General features: G+C 37.0%; 1 protein-coding gene across 2 annotated transcripts in view; it reads left to right on the top strand.

Moving 5' to 3' along the window:
• THOC1 (THO complex subunit 1) overlaps window positions 1–19,047 on the top strand; it is a 54,746-nt gene that overhangs the window by 26,390 nt on the left and 9,309 nt on the right. For both annotated transcript variants that reach the window (XM_081801541.1, XM_081801542.1), the window contains 6 exons: window positions 13,611–13,711; window positions 15,139–15,205; window positions 15,404–15,454; window positions 15,546–15,616; window positions 16,037–16,132; window positions 16,696–16,761. In XM_081801541.1, the coding sequence (XP_081657667.1) occupies window positions 13,611–13,711; window positions 15,139–15,205; window positions 15,404–15,454; window positions 15,546–15,616; window positions 16,037–16,132; window positions 16,696–16,761 (452 nt within the window). The remainder of the gene's footprint in view (window positions 1–13,610; window positions 13,712–15,138; window positions 15,206–15,403; window positions 15,455–15,545; window positions 15,617–16,036; window positions 16,133–16,695; window positions 16,762–19,047) is intronic.

The raw sequence follows: 19,047 nt of genomic DNA, 5'->3' as shown, positions 1-19,047 counted from the left end.
ATGTTTAATGAGCAATTTAAGCATATACTTCAATCCTCATAATCTTCTGGAGGAGGAAAGAAATACTGAATAACTTTAGACTTCATCATATGTATTAAAAGAGTACCACCAAAAGAAAACAACCTGTAGCTCTTAAACAGCAAAGAGCTAAAAGGGGCACAGGAAGGAATATAGACTATTTTGTAAACCCAACTGATAGCAGGAAGGGAGGGGAAAAAAAAAACAAAACAGAAAGGTAGAAATAAATCCAAATATATCAATAATAGCAAGTGTAAACAGATTTAAGACAGATTATCAGAATGGATTTTTTTTTAAATCTGGCCATATTTATTAATTGAAACATATAAAAACTCTTTGGTTGAATAAAGAAAAAATTTTTGTTTTACCCTATTTAGAAGAGGGGAAGAAAATCCCAAAGCTCTTCTAGCTTTAACAAAGAACCTTCCTAAAGACACACTTCAGAAAGCTTAGATGTCTATTTAAATAATACTGGGGCAAAAAACTTCCAAAATAAAACCAGTGAAAGTTCTGTATACTTTTAGGAGTTACAAGTAACATTTTTCAGGACATGACAGCTGCTTCAAAACTCTGGATGTTGTTAAAGTTCTTTGTATAAATAACATTTCCAAGGACATTTTAATAATAGAAAACAACAAGAATACACACTTTGAGAGAAATCTCCACATTGGAGTATAAAATCTGTGCCTTTGTACTGGTTTCCATTTACCACTTGGTCTCAGAACTGGCTCTCTGAGTGGTTTCTTTATTGACTCTGGAGCTTTTTTGACTAGCAGTTAGGAGAACATAAGCTTTCCAGGGTTAAGCTCTGGAATTCTGTTACTTAACACCATGAGGGGTAAAAGCAGCTTTGAGAAGCTTCATACTTTATAATATGGAAAAGAGGAAAGGCACAGAGAATTGTAACAAAGAGAACGTGAAGCATGTAATGTTTTGTATCTTCAGTTTTCTTCTTTACTGCCTCTTAAGCAACAATTTTATCTTAAATTTAGATCTGTATAAGAACCCTTCTTGCACATTCTTCATATTTTTACAGTGTATTTCCAGTGTTTACTACTCAGTATCCAAGTGAAAATATGTGTAGTGCACTACCTGTACTTTTAATGAAAAGTATGCACCATTTTATAAGTTTTCCTGTTCCACTGAAAGAAACCGTCCACATCTCTATAATACTTTACATGATGTTTTAAATCCATTTGATATACTCGCACATCTAATGGGAATGTTATTACCCAGAAGCATTGTGTTTTGCTTACATGAATGTGATCATACTTTTCCTTAGGGAGGGAGAATCAGTATCAGTGCATGGAAAGGATGATACAACCTTTAGAGTTCTAGACAGGCCAGTTATATGGTAACCACAGGTAGGCATGGGTTCTACAAATAAAGTAGGTGTCTTTGTAAGTTATCATACCTTCTTTCTCAAAGAGGGATATTTCCCCTAGAAACAAGTGGTATTGTAATTTTCAAGGGCCACTTTTTTATGCTGCCTTGGGTATGATTGCAAACACTAAGTTCTAACAACACAGTTTTCTTGTTAGCATAGTAAAATAATTCAACAATAGCAGTCACTAAATGTAGTGCTGAGGACTTTGGGGTTTTTTGTTTCTTTTTGGTTTTTTTGGTGGAGAAGTACCTGTTCCTTAAGATTAGTCCAGAGTCATACTCAGAAATATTTAAGGGAGAATTTCACCTCTAATTGTCCAATTTATCATACCCACGTGAAAGGCACTGGTATTATAGAGATTCCTCCTTCAGCACTATGTAGCATGTAAAAGCAGAACCAACATTTTAAAATATTTAAGTACCATGATATTAACATGATAGTTAAAAGAATGTATTCTGGTATCTTTGAGTTCTCATAGAAAAGAGTACTACTAGTAACTAGGTGTAGACATCAGGATTGCCCACTTCTTCACAGCACTAACTCCTGTTCCCTGTACAGTTGAGACTCAGTTTCCAAATGGAAAAGATCAGGTGGAATATTTGGCAGCCAGCAGTTACCAGGGTGGCTGCCCAGAGTCCCAAACTACTGATCCTAGTGTGGTCATTAAGGCCATTCTTGTTCATGGAGAAAAGAAAATTAACAACCTGCCCAGACTCTGCTTTGTGTGCAGAACTCTCAAAGACTTTTGGTCATTTAAAAAAGCATTCCTGGCAGAAAGTTGTTCTGCCTTAACTTTTTTGTACTTTCTGTATCCATTTGAGAGGTATCCGAGGTTGAATCTTTGCAATGAATGCAAAGATGGGTGTATTCCTTTATGACACATATTACAGCTTACTTAGGAACAAACAGCCTAATCCGTATCCTATAATTTTGTCTCATTAGTTGTTTCATGGGAGCCTCCCTTTAAACAGGTCTGGGAAGTTTTTGGACAGCTCTAGAACATGGCTTAGTTTTCTTTGTCTGCAGGCCAGAGATAGAGCCAGCTCTCCAGCAAATTCCAGGACTTTACAGTGAGGTTCTTGTAGGTCATTATCATGGTCTGAAATTTAAATAGAAACTAGATTGTTGGACCCTATGCCTTGAGAGAAGAAAGTTGATAGCAGAGGCTGTTAAATAGGCAGGGGCTGACATTGTCTTTTAGTTCCAAGATGGAAGAAGGTCTTATATTTTAAAAATCATATAAGGACTCAACAGCTCTCAGCAGGATTGGAGCGGTATTTTCTACTAACAAAACTTGATGTAAATCAGTCATCGAGCCTTATGTCTTGACACTGCCCATCTGAATCAGCTGGTAGGGCTTCTTACAGCTGTGATTCAAATGGTTTGACAGACTTGACTTGGGCTTTGAAATAATCAAATACAAGGCACATCAATGGTGGGCCTTGGGTTGCCACTGAGGAATGGAAAGTAAATGGAAACTTCATTGGCCTACCATTAATATTTCATGAGGAGAGAGACCAGGTTATAGATCTCATTGTTGTATAAACTATAGACAATGTGTCTAGACACGTCAGTTGAATTATGTACAAACTTCTGGGTTACTTTATTTTTCACAGTTTTATTTGGATGTTTGCCTATCTCTGCTATGGGCAGTGAAGGCATTGATGAATCTTTAGGGCTTCACAAACTTTGCAATTTGAAGTGTTTTGCTGACACTTATGTCAGTTTTAGCATGTGGGTACACCCACCCATCTGAAAAGATAAATGCAGTTACTAAAACCTTTTTATATGATTAACTTTTTTATATGAATAAAATCTATCTGAAGTGGTCCTCAAAGTGGGAGGCATGAGCTGTGCTCTTTATTGTGACACTTCTGTACTTTGTGGGCCTGACAAATAGGGTCGCTCTTTAAGTATCATTGAGCGTACTGGAAAATTTAGAGCATACTCATCTCTGTTATTTTTAGAATCCCCTCTGTGTGTGATTCAAGCTATGGTTATGCAAGCAAGATAAAAAAGTCTATTCTCTGGTGCTGCCATGCAGCCATCCAGGAAGGGCTAAAGAAATGGTACAAAAGGGGGCGCCTGGGTGGCTCAGTCGTTAAGCGTCTGCCTTCGGCTCAGGTCATGATCCCAGGGTCTTGTGATCAAGTCCCACATCGGGCTCCCTGCTCGGCAGGAAGCCTGCTTCTCCCTCTCTCACTCCCCCTGCTTGTGTTCCTGCTCTCGCTGTCTCTCTCTTTGTCAAATAAATAAATAAAATCTTTAAAAAAAAAAAAAAAAAGAAAGAAATGGTATAAAAGTTACCCTGCCAATGTAGGCCATGGATTTGGAGCCTGATTCTGAAGAAGGACAAAGTCTAAAAGAGTTGGTAGAGGAGACTGGTTAATTGATAAGATAAAGATAAGAACAAAGATAGAATGAGAAAATACCAACCTTGCTATGTCATTAGCCAGAGTAATAGAAACTAATAATCATTTCTGTTAATTATTAATAGAAATTAATAATATTAAAATGTTTGCTCCTTTAGAAATGACAGCTCTCGTTTTACATAGTCATGATTTACACAAAAGCATGAAGTAGTCAGTATATTCATAACTGTGAACATACCTTTCTTTATCCTATAACTCAGCAGGGACACTGAGATCCTTAAACTAAAATTAGATTTTTCATTTTTTTAACTTTTTTTTTGAAGGAAAGTTTAAAAAAAATTATTAGTAAATGGGAATACTATTTAAGTTTATAATTTAGTTCTTATGTAATAGTTTATATATTCTTTTTCTCCTCAGAAACGAAATGTTTGATAATTTAGTTGAATAAGATATATGAACCTATTCCAGGTAGAAAACTATTTTACAATTTTTTTTGAAATTTTATTATGTTAGTCACCATACATTATATCATTAGTTTTTGATGTAGTTTCCATGATTCATTGTTTGCGTATAACACCCAGTGCTCCCTGCAATATGTGCCCTCCTTAATACCTATTTTACAGTTTAGTCTGCTAAACCCTAATTCAACATCCAACATTTGAAAATTTAAAAAGTTTAAATGATGGCACTCTTCCTAAAATAATGACTCTGGAACCTATATTTCTCCCAGTCTGGGGAGAAAATGGATATATTCAAAGCGTTTGGAGTTTTGGCTTATTTCTTTCTTAATTGTCTAAGAAGAGTTTTTCACAGCTCTCCCAGAAATATAAGAACTTAGTGGTGCTCGGGCACCTGGGTGGCTCAGTCGGTTAAGCATCCAACTCTTGATTTTGGCTCAGGTCATTATCTCGGGGTCCTGAGATCAATCCCTGTGTCAGACTCCGCGCTCAGCAGGGAGGCTGCTTGAGATTCTCTCTCCCTCTCCCCTCCACACCACCACCATCACCACCATCCCCCGCACATGCACGTGCTCTCAAAAAAAAAAAAGAACTTAGTGGTGCCTTTAAACAATTTAAGAAGGAACTCTAGTATACTTGAGAGATTTTATACTTTCCTAGAAATCTCTCAAGACACACAGTTGACTAGAGTTTTGTACGATATACTCATATACTCATTACTGTTTTTGAGAAATCTGCAACTCCTGCAGCCATACTACTTAGGCATCAGAAAGACAGCTGCCTGATTTCCTGCTCCCTGACCCACAATTCAGTGGGCTTTCACAAAAAAGAAAAAAAAATGAGCCTAATACTCAGTGAACAGAAGAAATTATTAAATTATTAAGATTGATAGATTATTTCTATCAGAAGTTGTTAGGCAAACTAGAGATTATACAGGACACTTATATTCCAAGGAAAGGAAACATTCTAACTGCTCAGATAAGGCATGTAAGAGCCTATTTCACTAAAGGCTCAAGAGTAAAACATAGATTCACATCTATACAGATGGCTTTCAGCTTCCCATGTACTCAATTGTCATTGGTATATTTGTCTTCCAGGGAGCAGCAGTTTCCTTTTAAAGAGTTTTGCGTCTTAGAATTGTATCCTTCCTAGTTCATTTTCAGTACATAGCTGAGCTTTGTAATTCCAGAGGGTTGCATTAAGAAGGAAGAAAAATAGGGGCGCCTGGGTGGCTCAGTTGGTTAAGCGACTGCCTTCGGCTCAGGTCATGATCTCAGGGTCCTGGGATCGAGCCCCGCATCATGCTCCCTGCTCGGCGGGAAGCCTGCTTCTCTCCCTTTCCCACTCCCCCTGCTTGTGTTCCCTCTCTCGCTGTCTCTCTCTCTGTCAAATAAAGAAATAAAATCTCCAAAAAAAAAAAAAGAAGAAAAATAGACCTAAGTAACTTAAAACTTACATGGAAAAGAACACAGGAGAAATTTAACAAATGGAATATGGGAGCATGTTATAATTTCTATCCACATAGGATATATGCCTTAAAACTATTCAAAAAGGTTGAAATGTTAGGATGGAAAGAGACACACCAAGTGAGAACCAACAAGAACAACAAAAGCTACATAAATACCAAATAAAATAGAATTTAAGGCACAAAGCTTAAGTAGGATAAAAGATACTACATTAACGAGTCACCAAGAAGATGTCATGCATTCATATGCACTCAAAATCTATTAAGAGAAAACTTGTAAAATTATGAGAAGTTGGCAGATCATCAATTATAATGGGTTATTTTAAAGTGCCTTCATCAAAACTGATGGGTTGAGCAGACTAGCAGACTAAAGATTAGTAAGTATATGGAAGATTTGAACAACAAAAGTAATCTTGATTTACTGATGCATCAAGCAGACCAGTATTAAGTGTATGGTAGATTTGAACAATAAAAGTAATAAGCTTATTGTAGTATATATGGAAACCTGTATACAACAAATAGAGGTAATTATTCTGTTTGAATACATATGGAACATTCACAAAATTTGACTGTGTACTAGGCCATAAAGGAAATCTTAGCAAATTTGAAAGATTCTATATCATGCAGAACATATTCTCTGGCCATAGTGCAGTTAAATTAGAATGATAAAAAGGATGGCTTAAAAGGAGGTAAATATATAGAAACATGAAAAGCTTTCCCCAGGAGTTGAAGAGGAACTCAAAATGGAAACTCTAAATTTGTTATAAAGATATTATACAGCAAAACTGTATTATATGTCAGATGTGTGGGTTACAAATAAAGTGAGAAGAGTAAATTACAGCTTTAAATGCATTAATGAAAAATTTAAGTATGACAAATGAATTGAGAATACCATTCAAGAAGCTAGGTACAGAATCTTAAGGAAGTAGAAGGTAACTATAATAATTGCACAAATTGATGAAGTAGAACAAAGAAAATATAGAACACTTTAGTAAAACCAAAAGCCATTTTTTTAGAAGAAAAATTGTATAGAAACAAGTTTTATAAAAATTTTATAGAGCAGGCCTGACGAAAAAAAGTGAAAAGGTACCAGTAAACAATATCAGTAAGATTAATAAATAAAAATGGGCGTAATTGAAAATATAGAAATACTGAAAATATGTAAGAGAATGTATTCTGAACAACTTCTGCTAATACCTTTTTAAATCTAATGAAATAGTAACTCTAGAAAAATTTAATCACCAGACTCACAAAGAAATAGAAAACTTGAATAAACAAATAACTATTAGAGAAATGTAGTTGAGATGACACCTTTCGAATGATATCAGGCTCAGATTTTTTTCCTCACATATTACCAGCAGTTCAAGGAATAGACGAGTGAAAATTTTCAGAGGTTAGAAGAAGAAAAGCAACCAGGTCCTTAATGTGAGATTGATGTAACTTTTAAATAAAATCCCAATAAGGATAGAACAGGAAAAAAAGTATATATATATCAGTCTCACAAATAGAGATGAAAAAAAAATTTTTTAACTCAACAAATCTAAAGTAGTTATTTTTTTTAAGTAGAGACTAAATAGGATTTATCCTAGGAATGTAAGTTCAACATCAGAAAGATGGTAATACCAAATTAACAGCCTTAAGGTTTAAAGGTTTAAATATTTAAAAACTATATGGTCATCTCAGATGCCAAGAAAATTCTTACAGTAAAATCTAATATTCAATACAAAAACAAATCAGAAGTGGAAGGGGATTTTCCTAACCTAAGGGAATTAATAAAAACCTGGTGGCAAGTATCATACATAATGATCTAACTTTCAGAAATATTCCTAGTAAATTCAAGAACAAGGCATGGATGTCTACTAACCATATTTCTGTTCAGCATAATAGTGGAAGACCTAGTCATTTCAATAAGAAAAAAGAAGAGTTATAATTACTGAAGAGAAAAAACTGAACTGTCCCTATTGGAAGACAATATAATTGTCTATAGAGAAAATCCAGGAGAACCAGCAAACTATTAGTAGAATTAAGGAGGCTTCAGCAAGGTTACAAGAGAAACATCAACGGTGTTCCTATAAGTAACCAATTACAAAATGTAAGTCAAATTAGCAATGAAAACTAATGCCTAGGAGTAATCTTCATGGAGAAAATGAGAAAAATGGAGAGGTATGAGTACACTTATAGGAAAACCCAATGCCATTTATCCACATAAATTTAGTGTATTTTGAATCAAATTCAAATGTGAATTTTGAGGAAACTTTAAAAGTTGATACTACAGTTCTTATGAAAAAGCCAAGAGGAAGTAAGAAAAATCGGAAGAAATTGGAAACAATTGCTCTATCAGATATTAAAACCCGTAAAGCTCTAATAATTAAAACAGTGAAGTAATTATTAGTACAGTATAAAGAAGGAAAAACACTGGAACATTAGCACAAACTGGAAAGTTTGATACACAAAAGTTACATTACAAATTAGCGAGGAAAAGATGGATTATTCTTATTAAATGTTGCTTGGACAAGTCATCCATTTGGAAAAAAATAAATCCAGTTCATACCTTGTTATATGCACAAAGCTCAATTCCAGGTTAATTAAAAGTCTAAATGAGAAAAGCAAAACTTTGAAACATTTAAAAATATATGTAAAATATGTACACTCGGAGTAGGGAAACATTTCTTGAGTCACAAAAAGCACCAGTCATGAGGGGAAAAACCAGTACATTTAATATAAAAATGTAAAAGTGTGGAATAGTAAAAGATACCATAGACAACGTGAAAAGACAGCCACAAACTAGAAGATATTTATCACCTGTATGATGAAGATTAATATTCTGAACATTCTGTTGATAAAACGACAAGCCAGTGGAAAACTGGAAAGATGGTATGTGCAGGTGGCTTACAGCTAGAGAAACCTCAATAGCTGAAAAGCTTATAAAAGATGCAAACCATCTCTAGTAGCCAAAAAATTTGAAATGATGAGATACTCGTTTCATACTTACCAAATTGACAAAAAACAAAAAAGCCTGACAATAAATGGTATTGGCAAAGTTGTGGGAAAGGACACTTTCTTTCTTTCTTTTTTTTTTTTTTAAAGATTTTATTTATTTATTTGAGAGAGAGAATGAGATAGAGAGCATGAGAGGGGGGAGGGTCAGAGAGAGAAGCAGACTCCCTGCTGATCAGGGAGCCCGACGTGGGACTCGATCCCGGGACTCCAGGATCATGACCTGAGCCGAAGGCAGCCGCTTAACCAACTGAGCCACCCAGGCGCCCGAAAGGACACTTTCATACACTGCTGGTTGAAGTATAAATTGATACAACCACTTGCAGAGCAATTTTATAATTAGCAAAATTAAAACTTTTGTTCTTAGATGTGGCCTCTAGAGAATCACACACATGCACAAGGAAATACATAAGAAGATTTATTATTTGTAAATTACGTATTTGTAAGTGGAAGTTTAAAAACAACCTGAAAGTTCATAAACAGGAGACTGAGTGGTAAATCACAGTAAATGTACGCAGTAGAGTTCTACAAAGCACTGAAAGTGGGTTCACTGGAGCAGGGGTCGGCAAATCTGGCTTCCCGCCTGTTTTTATAAATGAGTTTTAGTGGAGCCCACCGCTGCTGTATGTTCATCCAGGTGTTGTCCGCGGCTGCTTCTGCACGGCCACAGCAGAAAGTAGTAGTTGTGACGGAGACCATATGATCCACAGAGCCTAAAAGAATTTACTAACTGGTCCTTCGCAGAAATTTGCCAACCCCTGCACTAGGGCTACATGCATTAAGTTGTATAAATTTCAAACATAATGTCATGTGAAAATAGCTTATTGCAGAGTAATATGTAATTAGAGTTTGACAACATGCAAAATACCTCAGTATGTTATGTAGTAATAGTATAAAATATGCATGAGAATCATGAACACCATATACATGGTAGCATTTACCATAGTAGAGGGAAGGAGGGGGAGCGGGAGAGGGAGGTTACAGAGGAGGCTTCACCAGTTTCAGTAATAACTATTTGTTTGACAAATGTGGAACAAGTAAAAATGTTAGGATTTGATATATAACTGGATAGGGGGACATGAATGTTATATTACTTAACTGTACCTTTTTGAAATTTAAAATTTTTCATAATTTGATACAGCTAATGTGTTAATAATGACAAGTCAGTAATATTTTAATGAGAATGCTCTTAATATTTTTTCTAGTACAGATTTTTAAAGTACTTTCAGTAAAGTGACAGAAATGGAAGATTTCATACTTCAGTTTAATTTTACCAGGAATATTATTTACATGTACAGTTTATTGACAGAAAGGCACATAAAAATAACTAAGAAGAGGGCGCCTGGGTGGCTCAGTTGGTTAAGCGACTGCCTTCGGCTCAGGTCATGATCCTGGAGTCCCTGGATCGAGTCCCGCATCGGGCTCCCTGCTCGGCAGGGAGCCTGCTTCTCCCTCTGACCCTCCCCACTCTCATGTGCTCTCTCTCTCATTCTCTGTCAAATAAATAAATAAAATCTTAAAAAAAAAAAAATAACTAAGAAGAATAGCATGATCCTTTTTAGGTTTAGAATAATAATCAGGTATGCTGAGGCCTGAGCTGAGACGTGCAGTAAAAGCTAAGGACGATAAAAGGCCCTTTGTTCAGGAAACAAAGACAACAAAGAAATATTTGACCCATTGCATGACATAAATGGTGTCCTTTTTTAAATAACCAAAGAAAAGTCGAACTTAGAAAATACATGTTATGGAAGAAAGAGTACAGTTGAGTGTGTCAGTTTTAGTCCCAGCTGTGTCACAAACTAGCCTTGTGATCTTGCAGAGGTCCTGGTTTTCATAAGCATAATGTGAAGCAGTTAGCTTGAATGATCACACTGGTCCCTTCCCACCTCTGATTCAGTCTTGCTGACTCCTATTTTCAGTCCATTGTTCCCCTCAAAAAATATATTCCAACATAAATAAATGTGGGGGGACTTAAAGCCTGGGATAAATGAAGAGTTCTTACACAGCGCCTACCCACTTCAGTTCATTTCTTCAAGCCAGGAGGCTTGTTTGTCCTCACTCCCAACTGGTTGAACTACTTACAGTCTTCAGACAGGCCAGTTTCTTACTGGGCTTAGAGTCTTGGTATCTCCTGTTTCTTTCTTCTTGCATACTCCAACTAGAGATTTACTCCTGTGGTATATAGTTGTGCTTTCTCCAGGCAGTCTTCCTAGAGTTGCCTAGGCAAATGGATGGTGGAGCCTCTTACTGAACTAGCCAACAGTGGAGAAGAGCAGGCTTTGTGGGGAAAACTGGTGTGTTTTCCCTTGAACATGAAATCTGACCCAGTGTCAGTTGAACATTCAAATAGAGATATGTAGTAGCTTCTTTAAGTATACAGATGTGGAGATTAGGAACACAATCTAGATTGAGAGTATAGATTTGGTATATAGTATAGTTACCAGCTTAAATGTGGTAGTTCAAGGAAAAATATTAGACAGGAAAGGAAAGAAAACCTCAGACTGAATCCTCAAGAAAACCAATTAAATTTAAGGGGTAGTTAGGGAAGAGGAAGAAGATTGAAGAGTAGCCAGTGAGATTGGAGAAAAACTAGAAAAGTATGACCTCAATGGAATCCAAGCATATCAAGGATGAGGATTTGTGGGAAAAAAAAGTGTTCGTGGGGCCGGGTTGGGTGGGCGAGGGAGGGTTGTTCAACTGAATCTAACAACAAGTAAGTCATTAGTGATCTTGGCAAAAACACTGTCAGTGAATTGGTGAACCAGGAAGCCACAGATTTTAGCGGGTTGAGGGGTGAATTGGAAACCGTGAATATAGCCAGTTCTTTGAAGAATTTTGGCTGTTCAGGGAGGATGAGGGGAGGCTGAGGATCTCTTTGAGGGAAGTTACTTAATGCTAATGGAAAAGAGCTTGGAAAGAAGAAAGGGTGGAAGATAACAGGCACCAGGACAGTTAACTGATGGGACTCAGTTAACTTAGGGAGATTGGGATGTCCAGATGGAAGGGTTACCTTTAGTAATGAAGATGTCAAGACAGAGGAAGCAAGGATGTGCGTGAAGCTAAAACTTCCAGTTTAATGAATTTTTTCTCATTGAAGGTGTCAGTAGTTATGGACTGAGAGTGAGAGGGTGGTTAAGTAATGTTTGTGATAAGTCGAAAAGGGTTTGCAGTAATTGCTGTGGAGAAGAGCAGAGAATAACAGACTTGGAGAAAAAAGAAAGATCGCTGAGTAGAGACCAGAGTTTGAAGTTGGAGGCAGCAGCATAGAGGTGCTCCCATCTGCAGAGCTGTATGGTGTGTATTTTCTTTCAAGCAGTTCCACCTGCAGCCTGCATGGGAAGCCTTAGTGTTGATAGAAGGTAAGTAACTTAGTTTGATCTGGGGTTGTCAGTTTGCACCGTAGATGTGACAGAAGCGTGGCACAAAGGTGTTGAGGAAGTTGGCGACAAAGTGGTTAAAGAGATAAACCAAAAAGTCAGGACTAGGGGTCAGCCTACTGCAGCCACAGGCCAAATCTGGCCCACTGCTTGTTTTGTTGTTTTTTTTTTTCTCTCATTTTAATGTTTACAAAAGTACTTGTGTAATATCTTATAATATGCCCCTTGGCTCACATAGCCTAAAATATTTACTGTCTAAGAAAAGTTTGCTGACCCCTTATCTCAACCAAAATAGGGTTACAGTAAAAACAGAATGGAACTGACAGGTAGAAATAGAGGGTTCAAGGGACTGAAGGTCTCAGTCAGGTCTTGGGACAGCTGAGTGAGAGACTGGAAGAATAGGAGGCTATAGTGAGAGGATTGTGAGTTGAAGGTTTCCGAGCTGGAGCAGCTGTGCTCGAGCTTTCGGCCATGGCAGTGGGGCCCCAGTAGAGGCTGTGCCTACCTGTAGAACTGTCAAGGACCTTGAGAGCCTGGGTGGAGATGATGAAGTCACCCAGGAGCTGCAGGAAAGGAAGTCGGGGAGTTGTGCCATTCAGTTTGGGGTGGGGTAGTTCATCTGGTAAATAACAGAATCAGAGTCAGTCCCTAAAGGGGAGGCACAGCAGACTGGAAGGCCAACGACGTTTAAAAAGGAAGAAGTGGCTAGTGAATGTTGGGTAATGGAAACATAGCCAAAGGAACTCGGGACCTTCAACTGGATTCCATTCCTAGGGTTTTCGGGCGTCGTACGGGTTGCTCATCCATTTAAAATCAGGCAGCTTGCCATTGTTGCTTTAGCTCTGGAAGGCCGAAGCAGCACATGTTTGTGGATGTGGACTTCAGTGTTCCGCAGTGCTCTGGGGACATAATCAGCCTTCACGCTGGAGGCCATTCTTACTGATCACCTCGGGGCACAGTTGTTGAAGAACTTCCTCATAAGGGACCTTCATGTCCTTTCTAATGCAGATTCTGTGATAATACAAATATGATAGTTTTCTCTAAAATATAAGGAAATGGTCCACTTAACTCACAGATGATTTTTCACTTGTAATTCCTTATTTATTACCGAGCACCAGCTCTGTTGCAGGCACTTCGTAGGGCTACAGAAATGAGCAGCATCCTTGGTGTTACCTGTATATGGACCGCTCTCTGGCCATTGTTTCTTTCTATGTGAGCAAGTGGCAGCCATACTTTTACCTATGCATATTTCTGCTTTGCTTTGTCTTGACTTCAGGACCACAGATGTAATAGTGCTGTCTACCACCATTTAAATTTCTCATGGGATAAAATGGTTAAAAAATCTGAAGCCTTTGCTCCAGTGTGCTAGGGCCTGTGCAGTATAATGCCTCATACTCAGTGAGCCCTCTGAATGTTGTTGTTTTTTTTTTTTTAATTAAAATCTTTCCTTTCTGTACTAGCATAACCTGTACCTTTAGGCAAAACTTGAATTTAATGTGTTTTGTGTTTGTGTGTGTGTGCTTGTTTTTCAACTAGTTGATGGATTTACAACTGAGTGACAGTAACTTTCGTCGACACATCTTGTTGCAGTATCTCATTTTATTCCAGTATCTTAAGGGGCAGGTCAAATTCAAAAGGTAAGTTAATATGGGTAGTAAATGATTTCTAAACAGTCGTCTCTAAAAGAGGACTCACGTACTGATACATTTTTCTTATGTATCAGACACATTTAATGCATGAGGGTCACATCCCTGAAACCTTCCTTTTGCAGCAACACTAGAGAATCAGGGGCTTTTGTTAGAGATTCTAGATGTTAGGATATTTATTTCAGAGAGAAGGTGTTGACTATATCTACTGTCAGTGGAAGTCTCTCCTGCTGAGCACTGGGGTTCCTGGGGTCCTCAGTTGTGTGGGTGCATCTCTGTTCCAGACTTCCACCATTCCCCCTCACCTCACCCAGGCCTTCTCCAAACCTGATTGGAAGACTAAGCCCGTAAGACTTCTCTCACGAGGTGTGGAGTGGTCTAGGATGTTACAACTCAAAAAAGTGAAGTAAATCTTTGAAGAACAGAGGAGTTCCAGTTTCTTTGGGGTTTCAGAAAACCTAAACAGTTCCTCTACTTCCTGAGTATCTCCACCTGTAGCAGAGACCACGTCCTCTTCTCCTACCCATAACTGAAGTCAAGCTCACCATTACTCAAAGGCATTTTTAAGTTTGCAAAGCAATGTTGCATTTATTAGTTGTGTGAAAAACGTGCCTTTACTACCTGCTGGCTTTGAATCCCACTTTCATGACTCAGAGTGCAATTTAGCTCTTTCAGACTTTTGATTTTTAAGATGACACATAGCAAGTACTCAAAATGTTATTTCTTATCCTCTGTTGTTGAGTTTTAATATAGCATGGTAGGAAGATCAAGGACTTTGGAGCCAGACCTAGGTTTGAATTCAAGCTTTATCTGTATGGTCTCTGTTTAATAAGCACACATCGTCATTCTGAGAATTAAATGAATAATGCGTCTAAAGTGCTCAGATCCTGACACAGTAGTCTATCGCTATTTATTGGCTGGCTATAAAGCATCCAGTGCTAGTGAGAGCTGAATTAAAAGCACCGATTAACACTTTGGGTCTGCCTTCAGCTTTCTCTAAGGTTTGGGAGTTTTTTATTCATTGTGTTTTGATTGCCTTTTAAAGGAATATATCTGAATGTGCAACATGGAGAGGAATATGTTAATATTGTCTCAGAGGTTTTCATTCCACATTAAATTTCTTATTTTAGGAAACACTCATTGCTCTGTTCATAGTTAATCAGACTGATAGAGTGTCATCCTCCCTCATACACCTTTGTGTCTTCAATTCTAACCATCCTAAATGAAGTGCAAGAATTTTCTCTTATAATCCTCTCATTTGTGATTGTTCTTCTCTTGGTAATTTTTGACACTATTTGACACTGGTATGGTTAACTTATCTGTTACATGCCTTGGGTTTTTATAAGACAGTATATAAGCCTTAAAATTGAATATACATTGCTGTAACTCAAGCATGCTTTTATTGCTTTGTTCCCTAGTTCAAACTATGTTTTAACTGATGAGCAATCACTCTGGATTGAAGATACTACAAAATCAGTTTATCAAGTAAGTTCAACATGCAACAAACCCATGATTGAACAAAATGGAAATTTAGAATTTTCTTTGTTTCAGCCCCAAATAGGAAAATAAGGATAAAGTTAAGCTCAGGTACAAGACCACGAACACTTCTTGGTCCTCTGCCTACAAACCACTCCTATGATGCAGAAAGTTGTTGAAAGCTTAGTATATTCTTTCTAATCACAGCTACTATCTGAAAACCCCCCCGATGGAGAAAGATTTTCAAAGATGGTAGAGGTATGTGTTTTATATTTACATAGTCTTCTTAGCACCAAATAGAATTTCAAAGGCCTTCATTATACAAATGTAATTTCTTTGTTTTTCCCAGCATATATTAAACACTGAAGAAAACTGGAACTCATGGAAAAATGAAGGCTGCCCAAGTTTTGTGAAAGAAAGGTAAATATATACCCAAGCACTATGAGAAGAAAGGCATTTCAAAATACAGTTTGACGTGATTATTTTACATGATGTATACATGTATAGATGTATATATTTCATATTATAAAGTATAGGTTGAACTCTGTAAGCATACAACCATTTTGATTTACTTCTAGTTGAATCTTTCACCTCAGATTTCTTATCATTAAGTTCCCAGAACAAATTAATCTATTATTATTGAAAAAAATGCTATATACCCACTCCTTGTAATTTGTTCCCTGGTGTGGCATTTTTGTCTTCTATCTGATGAGTGTTCTATAATAATAGGAAGCTTTTATATTTTTATAGGAAGAAAACAATAATTGAATTTTCTTTTACATTAAACACTTTTTATGTGTGCTATCCATTTGTAATTCCAGTTTGTTTCATTCACCACAGAACATCAGACACCAAGCCGACAAGAGTAGCTCGCAAGAGAACAGCACCAGAGGACTTCCTAGGGAAAGGACCCAACAAAAAAATTCTAATGGGAAAGTAGGTTAACCTGTATCCATATGTGGGATGGTATTCGTTTTTTTAATAGTTTGAAGATGTTACTGTAAGAGCTTCCCAGTTTATGTGTTTTTCGTGTTTTTGGTGTTTGGTACATACATAGATGATTAAAACAGACCACACGCTCTCAGTCTCAAGGGCCCATTACATGGATTCATGCAGATAGATAAGCTTCCATTTTGTCTCCTGCTTCCCAAATCCATGGCTCTAGGCTGTGCCATTTTTTCCATGTCATAGACAATACAATCGCTGTTAGATTGATCCAGCTCACTTCCAGTTGCCGCAAGGTACCATGATCCTTCAGTTTCTGTTACCTTCCAGTTAATTATTCATTGCTCTATACTGCTTGAATGTTTAAAAAAAAAGATTGTATCATTAAATATATGCTTATATAGAAAATTTGCCGAATACCGAAAATTAATGTAGAAAATTAAAAGTTATTCCGTCACCACCTAAAAATTCACTATTTAAGTGTTTTTACAACTTTAAGGCATAGGAGGATGATGTCCATTAAAAATGTATTTATTTATGTGTCTGTTTTGTAGTGAGGAGTTAACAAGGCTTTGGAATCTCTGTCCTGATAATATGGAAGCTTGCAAATCAGAGACAAGGCAAGTTTAAAATGTTTCACGTGAGGTACTGCTTTTCTCAAATGTTAAGTGAATGAAATTAATTTATTATGGTTGACTTTGGCATAGCAGAATATGGCTTCCCACCATGAAACACCTAGAAATGTTGATAAAATAATTTTAGAAATCACAGAAAAATACGAATTCACAAAAGAAGAGGGAACTGAAAACCAAAGTATGAGCCAATATGGTTGCTTCTAGCTGGGAAGCTTGCAGATGCTTCCCACTTTGGGGAACCAGGGAACTTAGGTTTTACGAGCCACAAAAGGACAGAAGGTAAGGCCTTGGGCCTGTACAGATTTGTAACTGAGTTTCCTTTGAATAAAGCTGAGGCCCTTGAAGCACTGCACTAAACATAAAAAGAAGAGCAGACTGGGGAGGAAGGACTTGCTCACTGGCCCAGGAAACAAGCTTGTCCATTTCTAACTGGGGTGTGGGTGAAAAGGAGAAAAGTACACCCAGAGAAATTATAACCACAAGTCTGCTGTCATGGAGTCCTCCAGCTTAAATTTATACTACCAGCAGTGTAAAGGAACCCCTTCACTAAGGGGGTGAATTTAGATGTCTCAGTCTGATGATACAAAGCTTTCTGGAGGTCACACCTTCAACCTAAGCCACACAAGGATCCTGTAGATAAAAGTCTGAAGATACTCAACCATCTGAACTCAAAACATTCAAGAAAACAATATACCATGAGAAAGAATCAGCGGATAGAACAAACAAAACAAACAACAGAAGTTAAACAACCACTTCAGATAATAAAACCATCAAGTAAATACAGCTTAAAATAAGTATATTTAAGATAGTTAAAGACATAAAAGAAGGAATTGAAACTTAAAAGGAAGAGGACACTCTCAGGACCAAGCAAATTTGAAAAAACAAGTAATAATTCTAGCAATAAGAAAATATAGTCATCGAATTATAAGATTTAATAGGCATGTTAAATAGCAGACTAGACACAGGTGGAAATAAGAATTAATGAAAAAGGGGCGCCTGGGTGGCTCAGTCGGTTAAGTGGCTGTCTTCGGCTCAAGTCGTGATCCTTGGGTTCTGGGATCAAGCCCCACATCAGGCTCCTTGCTCAGTGGGGAGCCTGCTTCTCCCTCTTCCTCTGCCTGGAGCTCCCCTTGCTTGTGCTCTCTCACTCTAACTCTCTCTCAAATAAATAAAATCTTAAAAAAAAAAAAATCGTAAATTAGAAAACAGAATTAACTGATAAATGTATTATAGGTTTAAACTTTTGAGAAATAGAAAACTTACGACCTTAAATGTCTATAACCTTAAGAGTTAACTTAAAACTAAGAATCCAGCACCGAACCCCAATGTTTATAGCAGCATTATCTACAATAGCCGAATTATGGAAAGAGTCTAAATACCTATCAGCTGATGGATAAAGAAGATGTTTGTGTGTCTGTAATTGAATATTATTTGGCCATAAAAAATGAAATCCTGCCATTTGCAACAACATGGATGGAGCTAGTATGTATTATGCTGAGCAAAATAAGTCAGAGAAAGACAAATACCATATGATTTCACTCATGTAGAATTTAAGAAACAAAACAGATGAACACGGCGGGGGAAACAAAAAGAGAGACAAAACAGACACTTAACTAGAGAGACAAAACAGACACTTAACTAGAGAGAACAGGATGGATTAAATGGGTGATGCGGATTAAGGAGGGCACTTGTAATGAGCACAGGATGATGTATGGAAGTAATGAATCACTAGATTCTACACCTGAAACTAATATTTCACTGTAAATTAACTAGAATTTAATAAAAACTTGGAAAAAAAATCTAACGCTGAACCAAGTAAATTACAAAGAAAGTAAAATAAAACTGGAAATCGGTAAGATAGCAAACAAATAATAGCATCAGCAAAACCAAACAATTTTTTTTAAAGACTAAGAAAATTTTTAAAATGCTAGCAAGCCAATTAGTACATTTAGATCCCTGCCAAATCTGAGAAGTCAACCCAATAACAATTTCAAAAGTGGAAATCTTAATAAACCTAAGAAAAAATACTCAACATCAGTAGTAACTAGAAACATCAGATTAAAAACCAAAGCAGGCAGCTTCATAGCCAAGAAATTCAATAATTTAAATGCATCGGAATTTTGTATGAATTGTGGATAAGAATAATTTGCCAGAAGCAAGGGAAACAAGGGCAAAAATGAACTATTGGGACTTCATCAAGATTAAAAGCTTTTGCACGGCAAAGAAACAGTCAACAAAACCAAAAGACAACCGACAGAATGGGAGAAGATA

This window comes from Leptonychotes weddellii, chromosome 13 (genome assembly GCF_054177405.1).
Source record: "Leptonychotes weddellii isolate Sample4059 chromosome 13, ASM5417740v2, whole genome shotgun sequence".
Taxonomy (NCBI): domain Eukaryota; kingdom Metazoa; phylum Chordata; class Mammalia; order Carnivora; family Phocidae; genus Leptonychotes; species Leptonychotes weddellii.
The sequence above is the reverse complement of the archived record's forward strand: the minus strand, read 5'-3'. Positions and strand labels throughout refer to the sequence as shown.